Genomic DNA, 11,005 nt, shown 5'->3' with positions numbered 1-11,005 from the left:
ATTTGGTGACGAAATTTAGATTTCGTCAATACATTTTGTCACAAAATGCCATTTTTGTTGTAGTTATTGGAGGTTATTATTAAAAGGCATAAAGAATGGCTAAACAAATTGTGCTATGTCACGATAACCCAGTGATAGGCAACCGCTCACCTAACAGAGAATCTAATGACACTTCTAGATCCCATTTTCTAACCGAGTTGAGATTAAATTGTGATTAGTTTTCTAATTTGTGAGCAAATATTCAGTAAAACCCTACTTTCTTTTCTGGCAATACTACTCCATGAAATAGTTTAATATTAATCATGAGGAAAAAAATTTGAAACTACTTTAGGATGACTGGATATATAGTTATATTCCCTTTCATCTTTTTTCCAATCTGCTTTATTGTAGTTTTGGGGGATTTCAACATTATTATTATATTGCAAAGGAAATATTTGACTCCAGCATTGTTTGACTTTAAAATTAAAGTTTGAAGTAATGCCAAATTCATGTAGAATTAACAACTTTGATAGCTCTCTTAGAGCCAAACGGAGTTCATTTAAAAAGCACAGATTGGTCATTGTTTTACGTGATTGGACTATCATGTTGAATTTGAAACTAACATTAGATCGATGCCCTTATTCACAGGTAATGGAAAGGGACAATCTACATTTAAAACTAAGATTAGAATGTGATATTTGTCCAAGACAGAACAGGAGATTCATTAAAGGATGACTTGTACTTATTCCTCAATTTGCTCCATTGAAATCTAAGAGTGATTTTGTGTTCATTCATTAATCAAGAGAAGTCCTAATTTGGTGCATTTCTAAATGCAAGAAATTCATTCAGAGGGCTCCTAGGTGCGGATTTCTAAAGGCAAGAGAAATCCTTAATTTGTTGGTTTTATGGCAACGGCGATCAAGCTGGAGTGTGATGAATATGGCTTCAATAAATAGATCTTAAATCAATTTTTGAGGAATCACAAGTGTAAAGTATAATTCTTGTAATTATACATTGACAACGTTCTTGATTCACCCATTTTAGGGACTTTTTCACGTATATTCTTATGTTCATCTCAAGTTTTTTTTTTTTTTAAGTATCCCTCCATCCCATATTCTTGGTCTTACTATTTGGGACCTCTAAAAAAATTGGCTATACTATGAATCTTGTTTGATAGATCTCAAATAATTTTACTAAACAAAGTTTTCAAAATCGTAAAAAATATTATAAATTGTGAGATGCAGACAATTATTTGAGTGACACAAAAGTGAAATATGACCAAGAATATGGGACGGAGGGAGTTTTTAACTGTGGTTTGATTATCAAGTAATTGTGTAGGTCCCTAAGGATTGGATGTTAACCTACAGTTAAGGCTTACTTATCGGCCACTGCGTTTTGCGTTTTTGGATACCGAGTGGCATATTATTGGTTGCCAATGTAGTTAGGATACTTGTTTCTAGTTGTTGGGATGGGAACGCTTTAAAATCAATCCCATGTGTGATGTGGGATTGATTATAAGACCAATCAGAGATAATACCAATGAAGACACTAATACGGAAAATGAAGATTCGAACTACTTTAAGTCCAATGCTTCCTCCTCCCCAATAAGATTCCCATAAGTGAACACCATAGTGGAACTCCTTAATAGGGAGCAGTGCAATTTGATGCAGCGCATCATTCTTTTACAAAACTAGTTGCAATAAGAGATCACGAATTTGTTTATATTAAATATTCTCACGTTGAAACACAAACAAAAATAGATAAAACTCTGAATTTTTATTAATAGTCATCAAAAAACAACCAATTTGCCAGAAGGCTTACATCTTAATTTATAGTAGAGCATTACTAAAATACTAAAAAGGAAATAAAAAATATGGAATAATATCAATCCTTATTCTTCTTGACCAAGCATTGGAAACTAAATACTTCTTCGAGCACTTATTCCTAAAATTGAAACTCCCTTATGAAATTACTAAAATAAAAATAAGAAAAATTAGAGAATGCTATTTATTAAATTATTTCAATTTCCATTCTGCATCACAATTGCTCTTGGACATAGAGTACAAATTGAAATCTCGGCATCCACTTATTTATTTCCCATTTGAATTTGGAAACAAACACCAAATTAACTATGCTTGATCATATGGGGATTGAATCTTCGTAAAGTGCAATAATAGAATCTTTGACGCATTCTGGATGAGTATAGCCATCATTATACTTGTATACCACACCGTAAAGGCATGCAAAGTTGAGAACTCGAATGACAAGATCTCTAGATATCATAGTTGGTCTCATCATCTCTTCATTGATGTTGATCCATGCATTCTCAATTATTTTGAACAACTCACGAATGGCCTCCGGCTTTGAAACACCATGTTGCTTCATGTAGCATTCAACTCCTGTTGTCACGTGGTCTCTCCCTTCTTCTGTCTTCAATTGTTTAAAAAAAATTCAAAAACAATTGTAAGATAAATGATGACCATGTGTGAGCATCTACCATATGTCAATGTTTCACCTCCTAGTATTGCCGAATAACTTTATGTGAGGAGAGTCGTGTGAGTGACACGTATCCCTTAATTGTTTGCAGTTTTTAGTTTTATTAAATTTTAGAAAATATCTTCATGATGTCTTTGCATAGACCCTAAAATTTGCTATTAACATAAATCAAAGCAAACATCATTTTTCCAATAATCATGTGATAAAAGGTGCTTTAATGTAAAATAATCGGGCCAAATCAAACCCAATGGAAACCAGTTTTGTCAACTAGCCATGCCAAGGAGTTAGATTTTTAAATATATTGTTTTGGTCAGATCATTGAAAGATCTAAACTCGTTGTACTGTTAAATGGAACTGCCTTCTCTGCAGTTCAAACTAGGATTATAGGATTCAATCTGAGAATGCAGTTTCAAATTAAAATGCAAAAATGCCAAACAAAATTAACAGTATATTGTACTAATTACCTTGCAGCTCTGTATGTCATTGATGACTCGGAATATTGTTGAGCAAGCCATGAGGATTCGAGGTTGAGATTGTAACCATTGGAATGCCTCAGGGGCTGCAATCTCTCCCATCCCTACAAATGCCGCCGTTGTGAGCAATGGAGATGTGCAGGTTACTAAAGCATTGGCCAAATGCTCTTCCATTGTTTGCACATATCCTTTCTTTAACCACTCAGTCTCAATGTCGTAGCATAATACTATTTCTTTGTACTGATTCAAATGAACATAGAGAAAGAGAAAATCAAGAAGAATGTGTCATTCACTTGAGTTAAAATGAACTATAATAAATAAATAAGAAACATAACTCAAGCACAATCTTGAACATTGTGTGTAATTTTACTCATTAGTCTTTTTTATTCATCTCCGTATGTGTCAATCACTTGAGTTATGCATGTTCCATAGTTTTGTTATTTACTTATTGTGTTAGAAACTTGCAACTTTTAATTATGATTGTATTGATTTGGATTTGGAAAAAATATGCTTATGCGTGCAGCTAGCTTCGTTATCATGAACTCTAAAAGTGACTATAAAGTTGCCAGTTAATGACTAAACTACCATTGCAATTTCATTTATGTTAAAACTTTGTAAAATATTTATGAAAGAATATTATTTTCTCATAAAATTATCAAAATAAAAAAATAATAGAGAGAACTATTTAAGGCGGGCGCCGGCCATACCGCTTCTTCTAAATATTGGACGCTGTAGTTTATTTCTTTCGTTGCCATGATCTCCTGGTAAATTTCATCATGAACGTTTAGGAGAGCCTTGTAGATTGCCTTCATGTACTTAGGGAGTTGACCAATGGTATTCATGTCCCACCTAACACACGAGAAAGATGGAATCAGGGGGGGACAAGTGGAGGCGGCTGTCACCACAACAATTTCAAAACATACTACTAACTACATTGAAAAAAATATTTTATCCTCAAACTACATAAGCCAGCCACCACTAGATTTTTTTCATTATTTTTGTTATATAGGATAGGAAGTCTTTAATCCTCTAGTTTTTTTTTTTTCCCCTAGAAATTAGAGGAGGCCAAAAAAATAGTCCAAAACCAAATTCAATGGGCCAAAGTGAATATTATGAGGTTTAAATTAAGAAAAATCAAACTTCACACTTTGTTTTTATGTAAACTCTATGGGAAAAGATGAAAAGAGAAGACACCTAAATGCAAATAGAAAAGAAATGTAGCAAATTAAGTATCAAAGGCTGTGATTGAATGGCGTCGAAATTTGCAAAGAAATTTTCTTCAAAGTTGAGAAGGTCTCATACATTGAGAAGCACATCGCTCTAAATTTTGATGCCGATTCTATCATCAATACTTTTAACTATATGAAAAAGTATTACAATTCAAGATACCCCATTTTAGTAGATAGATTAAGTTAAAATTACACAGTCTTGGTATTGTATTGGATATGACAAACATCATGGATTATAGTTTTCAATATGCTATTTTAATTTTTTTTGAAGTCAATAAACATGCATATTATGGCCCCATCACTAAGGTAAAATTCTAGCTCCATCCCTCCACATGAGTACTTGATGTGACACAATCATACCTCCTATATTTAAGGGAAGAGCAATGCTAGACATATATGTTCCAAAGTTTACATCCATTCTTACATCTTCATAAGTGATAGAAAGACTCAATACTATTTAGGGGTCCCACGAGCAGTTGGGAGATAGAATGTAAGAAAGTGTAAATTTGGATGTGTGGCTTGCTTTTTTGTATAGGAAAAGAAAAATGGATCCCAGCGAGTGCATACGTACAAATGGAATGAACGGCCGGTCCAATTCCTATTTTTGAGAATTTCTAAGGTCGATCCCACTTAGATGATCTAAAAATCCTTCATATTTTAGAACTTGTCAAAAAACATCAATCGCGTGAAAAATCATGTTGATCAAGTAACGATTGATATATATTTGAAACACGTTTAATTTGAGATAAGAATGGGTTTGAATCTAGTGTTGCAATCTTTTTCTAAAGATAAATGCACTGTGATCAAATCGGTATATGATCAACGTGGTCGAAGTCCTCAAATAACTCTAAGATGTAAACCCTTTGGATCATCAAGGTGGATCCGGAAACAATCTGAAAATAGGCAAACTGAGTCATCAAAATGGATCCAAAATGATTTTAAAAAAATGGGAATTTTTTAATTTTGTCTTTATAGGTAGCAATAGTACCTCTGCACCGCATTTGTCAAACATTTGAGTTCTTCATAGGTACCATAGGCATCGTAGGTATCATCTAGAACAGATATCATTATCATAGTTTTTGTGAGAACCAAACGGGCAAGAGAGTATTGTGGTTCGAAACAAACTGCTGTAGAATAGAAAAAACACTCCACTGCTCTGTCCCTCACATAAGGAATATGTGACTGCAGATCCCACTCTTTCCACCACCTAAATATATGGAAGTAGAATGGTTACAAATATGAGTTACCAAAAAAAAAAAAAAAACCTTACAAGAAGCCCGTGGTACACCCCAATTAAAAACATAATTTGGTTTACCAAAAAACTGAGCTTTTTAGCATCTTTGTACTTTTATTTGCATGCTTTTGTTGTTTTTTTGCTTATCTAAAAATGTGAGGCTGTGGAGTAGGTTGAATCTTTGCTAACAACCGCACTAGAAGAGTCCTCTTACTCTTCGAAGCACTCTCTATGTTTTAATCTTTTTATTGTTCACAATTTCATTGTTCGTTTAAGAAAAAAAGATTGAACGGGGTTTAGATTAACCGGTGTCATTGCCAAATATATACTCCCTCCGTCCCACTTTGTTTCGCATGTTTCCTTTTTGGGACGTCCCAAAAAATTGTTTATATCTCACAATCTATAATATTTTATATATTCAATATGAATCTTGTTTGATAGATCTCAATTTATTTTTTTAAACAAAGTTTTCGAAGTCATAAAAAACATTATAGATTGTGAGATCGATATAGTCAATTTTTTGGGACGTCCCAAAAAGAAAACAGACGCAACAAAGTGGGACGGATGGAGTATATAACATGTACACACAAACACAACATATTCTCTTTTACTAATAAGCACACGTGGAATCTTAATTACCTGGAGATGTGGCAGAGTTCTTCCTTGTGTAACATCTGTACCCGATTAAATTCAATCTTTGCAAGCCTCAATAGCTTTTCATTCCTAGAAGCATCCTTTTCATAAACAGAAATGTAATGCCTAGCTTCAACTCTTGGAATTCCCCTTTGGAGTGGTTGGTACAGGGCATGGGTCACTTGTTCTGCCAAATTTGAGCTTAAATATTGTGGTTTTAAGGACTCAAGCCCAGCTTTTGTAAAACAAAAGGCCTTGTCAAGTATATCTTCTCCATGAGTCTTCAAAAAAGTAGCTTCATATAGGCTTAACATACCCATCACATCACTCCTTATGGTTTTCTTGAACTCGCCATTATTGTCTGTGAATCTTTTAAAGGCATCTGATATAATATTCATGTGAGCCACACCATGTCCATATGATATTAATTATTTTAACTTCCAAAAAACTAAGTCTGTAATGTAATAAAGAGTGATTTACAAATGAAAGTTCTTAATATGAGACAATTGATCTCATCAAAAATAATATGGCAGCGTCATTTTTTAGAAGTTAGCTACAACGTTGAAAGTTTGGGCTTGAATGAAGGGATCTCGAAAAAATGCCACATTATTTTGTACAAAAATCTGTTCCAAAAAATGGTTTTTAGCTTTAAGAAACTTTAATACTATATGGCATTGCATCGTTTTTCAAATGAAATCTAGACAGTGATCACTTAATTCACAGGCATTCAAATTTTAGAGCAAAGTATCCAAGTGTTTTTTACTACATAAGAAGGTTGATACGTGATTTTAGATGTAAAATGTGTGGTACGTATAAGTTCACATGAAAATACATAATCGGAACAAAGTTCTCAATAACTTACCACATTTAAGTTGAGTAAAACTTACCATATAACTTGAGAAACTTTTCAAATTGACTTGAGAAAATTTGCATGGTGTTTTTATTATGATGAGTCTAGAATTACCATAAAGCCACTTTTTACGTATGGAGGTTGGAGTCTAGAATTACCCCTTAATTTGAATAATAATGCTACGTTGTGCAGACTTTCACAGATATGTCGGAATCGTCTTTATACAAGTTGGTCTCACAAAATAATGCGGGAGGCTCATGATATGTATCAGACGAATCCGAACACATCTGTATTATGATTTAAGCACAAAAGTTTGTCAGCATTATTGGGAAGTGCTACAATACACACTCCTTATTTGGGTGTGTATCATATGCACCCTCGTTAAAATACACCAAAAAGTTATGAATCTCAAAATGTTACGAATTTATTGTTAAAATGTTACGAATCATATTGTTGAAAAGTTACGAATTTTTAGTATAAAAGTTACGATACGAAATAAAATGTTATGAATGACCGGTCCTACAAGTAATTTTTTATGAGGTGGCACAATATGAACCACACAATAGGTACATATAGTACACACCTTGAAGGGTGTGTATTGAAGACTTTCCCGCATTTTTTAAATATAAAAAGGGCACTTACCGGAAGACAAGTCATAGCCATGTTGCCTGAACACTCGAAAGTGAAGTGACACCATGAACAAATTATCATGGAAAACATGACTATATTCCTCAAACTTTGGAAACATGTTCTCCAAAAGCTCTCCAATCTTTTTCTGGAAGAGGTAGGAAACACCAAGGCGTTCAAGTGCATCGATCAGAACAACCATCTTCTCTGCTCCAACATCGTCATGATCTAGTACTAGCATATCCTTCACTTCTTCCTTCAACACTTCAACCTCTTTACTGTATTTTTCTAGTAACTGCATCATATATAGCTATGTCAAAAATGCAATTAACTAGTTCATTTTCCAGCGTGTTGATTCCCCCCCCCCCCCCCAAATAAAAAGAAAAAAGAAAAAAAAAGGGTGAATTAGATAGAGATTGACCTACATCATCGATGTACGTAGCTACATAACCATGTGGAAAAACTTCCCCAACCTATAATAATTATATAAAGGGTCTAGAGCTGCTCCAGTTTGGCTCTTTGTCACCATTCAGTACGACTCATTGTGAGTTCTTTTGGTCTCATTTGAAAATCAAAACAGTTGTCGTTTTTGAACTCATCGAGAACATCAATCACCTAAAATTTCATGTCAATCGGATATATTTTTTAAATACATTTATGTTAAAAAAAAAAGAACTAGAAGCACGGAATCCAAACCAATATTTTCAACATAAATGTCCTCCAAAAACATTTCAAGCGATATATGATAAGTATGATTTGTGGCATGCTTGACATTCTCAATAAGTTGTAAAAATTAAATGGTTCTGATCATTAATATGAGCCCGATAAGAAGAACCCACAGAGGACGAGACAAGACCCTCCAGCAATTGGAGAGGATCTTGATCCTTTTAAAAATAGAAGAAAAGATTGTTTAACCCAAGTACAATACAGATAACAATACCCATTGTCCCATTCGACTTCCAGTATATTGGGATACAAGTGACTAAACTAACATTTGCAAATATATATTATATATAGTATATACATACAAAGTGACTGCTTTCAAAAAGTTTTACTACTGAATAACGGCTTTATTGTATTCTTAAAGATCAAAGGACTCAAGGGCCGTTAGTGGATTCAGTGGCACCATGCAACCAACTCAAAGGCCAAGTGCATCAGAGAGGAAAGATCTAGAAATCTAATTCAATTTATGTGCTCATTGTCTTGCTTCTTTTAATGAAAATTCAGAGCATTAGGAATGCACATCAAGTAACAATAGACTACTATAGTAGTTAGAGTATAAGTTTTAGGGTTGGCTTTAGAGCAAGTACATCAGAAGAGGTAAACATTGATTTTAAGCTATTTAAGCTTTGCAAATAAAAAAACTACCATACAGTAGACTAGGTAAAACCGAACGCAAAACACCTCCAGCTACACTTCATAGGTATATTTACCTATCAACTATTCATGAGCAAAACTATTTAATATTATTATCTCACAAATTTCTCCCTCTCTCATCTGTACTTTTCTTGAAAAAGAAGAAAAGAAAAAGAGAAAGAAAAAGAAATAATATATTATTAGAGAATAGGTAAAATAAATAGGATTGGTAAAGTGTTGGAAGAGATGTGAGTAGGTATATAAAATGAAAAATGTATATTGTTCACTGACATTTTTGGCTATGGACTGATGTACATGCTCTTAGATTTTAGACTTTTAGTTAGAGTTGTTATATCTGTAATCAAAATATTTCTTTTTAACAGCAAAAAAAATTATTAGTTAATCAATATAGAATATACATGCAAGGATTAAAGAGAACGGATGAGAACGGCATCAAATATGATCCGGAAGCATGCATGCATATGCAAGAAAGATGATATACACACACATAGTGGGCTTCCTCTAAGGTCGCCCTTAGAGGAGTAAAATGCGGACTTGTGATATCAGCCGTTGGATCGTGTTTTTAATGATCCAGATTTTAATGAAATTTTTTTCGAAAAAAGTTAGTTGTGACCAGTCATAAACTTTCCATAGATCCATACCATTGAAAACATGATCCAACGGCTAAGAGGTGATATCCGCATTTTATTCCTCTAAGGGCGATCTTACAGGAAGCCCACTATATATATATAGTCCCGATAAACTCCACATCTCTTACGGTCAGGATCGTCCGCACCTCCTCTTTTCCGATTGAATTTCGATGATCCGAGCCGCTTAATGTGTTCAGAACGTGATTTTAAGAGTACTCTCGAGATTTTAAGGGTACCCACGAGAAATAGACAAAAAAAAAAAACACCGGGAATGACTTGATTTGAGCAATTTTTTATTGAACCGTTCAATTAAAAACTGTTTGGATGAAGCCCTTCCCTATCAAATTTTTGCCGATTTCTCTCAAATACCCTTAAAATCACGTTTTGATCATATTAAACGGCTCGGATTATTGAAATTCAATCGGGAAAGGGGAGGTGCGGACTGGTATCAGATCGGGGATCCCTGACCTGATTCGGACTGTATATATATAAATAATCGAGATCTATTAAACAATATCTATATTGCATATTTTTTAAGATCCACACTAAAAGATATTGACAGACATAAAAAAGATACAGAATAATGGACAATGAAAATGAGACATGAATAGTACATAGATTAAATACCTGGGTATCTAAAGTGAATGAGGAGAATCGATCTCCCCATAAACTGGGGGGAAAGTTCCCTAAGGGGCGAAGAGCGTCGGGCAATGTAGGCTTTTCCAGATAAAGATGGTCCATTGTTGGTGAAATTATGAAGAAAAAAATAAATTAACAATACACTTTACGCGAACGACTATTCAAGCTAAAATCGTCAAGTCCTTTTTAGAAGACTCAAAAAGCTCTATCTGATAGAACAACACAGCTTGATAGTTTGTCAAATGATTCGAGCTAACTCTCATTAAATAAGATGAAACCCAGCCAGCCTCCACCAGATAAAGCTTAATTAATTAACGAATTAAATGAGGACAATTATCAGTAATTATTTTTTAAAGAAAGAGATGGCGTACGGTTAAAAGGTTGAACTGTTGTTGACCCATGTTTGATACTTTACCTCTCACTCTCAGCAGCCCTTGTTGACTTGGGTTTTCTGATCAATCTCCATGTCCATGGCTTTGAAGGCATGTCTGGCATGCATGCATGGGAATTGAGAACGGGTCTTCCAGGCCAGGCCCGCACGTCCTTCTGGGAAAGTGAGGAAGTCTTGAGCCTTAAGCTTCTAACAATTACATATTCAAAAAAAAAAAAAGCTTCTAACAATTTATTTATTTTGGGTAAAATTAAGTGCTCCAAAGTTAATAGGGTGTATGATAAGAGCGTAAATGTTTACATTAGTGCCCACTAATTTATTCTTTTTAAGTCCATTTATATTATTACTCGGAATTTAATGCTTTGATTTTTGTATTGTAGGTGTTTGGAAGCTTAATACATAAAAGCCGATTAAGTTAATGTACGTGGCTAGAGTTGAGAGAATTGAA

The 11,005-nt window shown here is 34.0% G+C and overlaps 1 protein-coding gene across 1 annotated transcript; it reads right to left on the bottom strand.

Moving 5' to 3' along the window:
* Positions 1–1,786: 1,786 nt before the first annotated feature.
* Positions 1,787–10,393, bottom strand: LOC131309908 (valerianol synthase TPS8-like). Its single transcript, XM_058336611.1, has 7 exons — positions 10,155–10,393; positions 7,537–7,816; positions 6,051–6,426; positions 5,166–5,384; positions 3,656–3,797; positions 2,940–3,188; positions 1,787–2,409 (listed from the first exon to the last, which is right to left on the bottom strand). The coding sequence occupies exons 1-7, from the start codon at positions 10,266–10,268 to the stop codon at positions 2,119–2,121; spliced, it is 1,671 nt and encodes a 556-aa protein (XP_058192594.1). The 5' UTR covers positions 10,269–10,393; the 3' UTR covers positions 1,787–2,118.
* Between the last annotated feature and the right edge of the window lie 612 nt (positions 10,394–11,005).

The sequence above is a fragment of the Rhododendron vialii genome, chromosome 12a (assembly GCF_030253575.1).
Source record: "Rhododendron vialii isolate Sample 1 chromosome 12a, ASM3025357v1".
In the NCBI taxonomy this organism is placed as follows: Eukaryota; Viridiplantae; Streptophyta; class Magnoliopsida; order Ericales; family Ericaceae; genus Rhododendron; species Rhododendron vialii.
This window is presented reverse-complemented; position numbering and strand designations above follow the sequence as displayed.

Bases quoted from the DNA above. Each gene is read 5' to 3' on its own strand.
- LOC131309908 (XM_058336611.1), bottom strand. From the start codon at position 10,268: ATGGACCATCTTTATCTGGAAAAGCCTACATTGCCCGACGCTCTTCGC. The intron at 3,798-5,165 runs GTACTATTGCTA...CTCGTGTGTTAG, and splicing joins TTGACAAATGCGGTGCAGAG to GTGGGACATGAATACCATTG. The intron at 3,189-3,655 runs GTATGGCCGGCG...CATTTGAATCAG, and splicing joins TCCAATATTTAGAAGAAGCG to TACAAAGAAATAGTATTATG.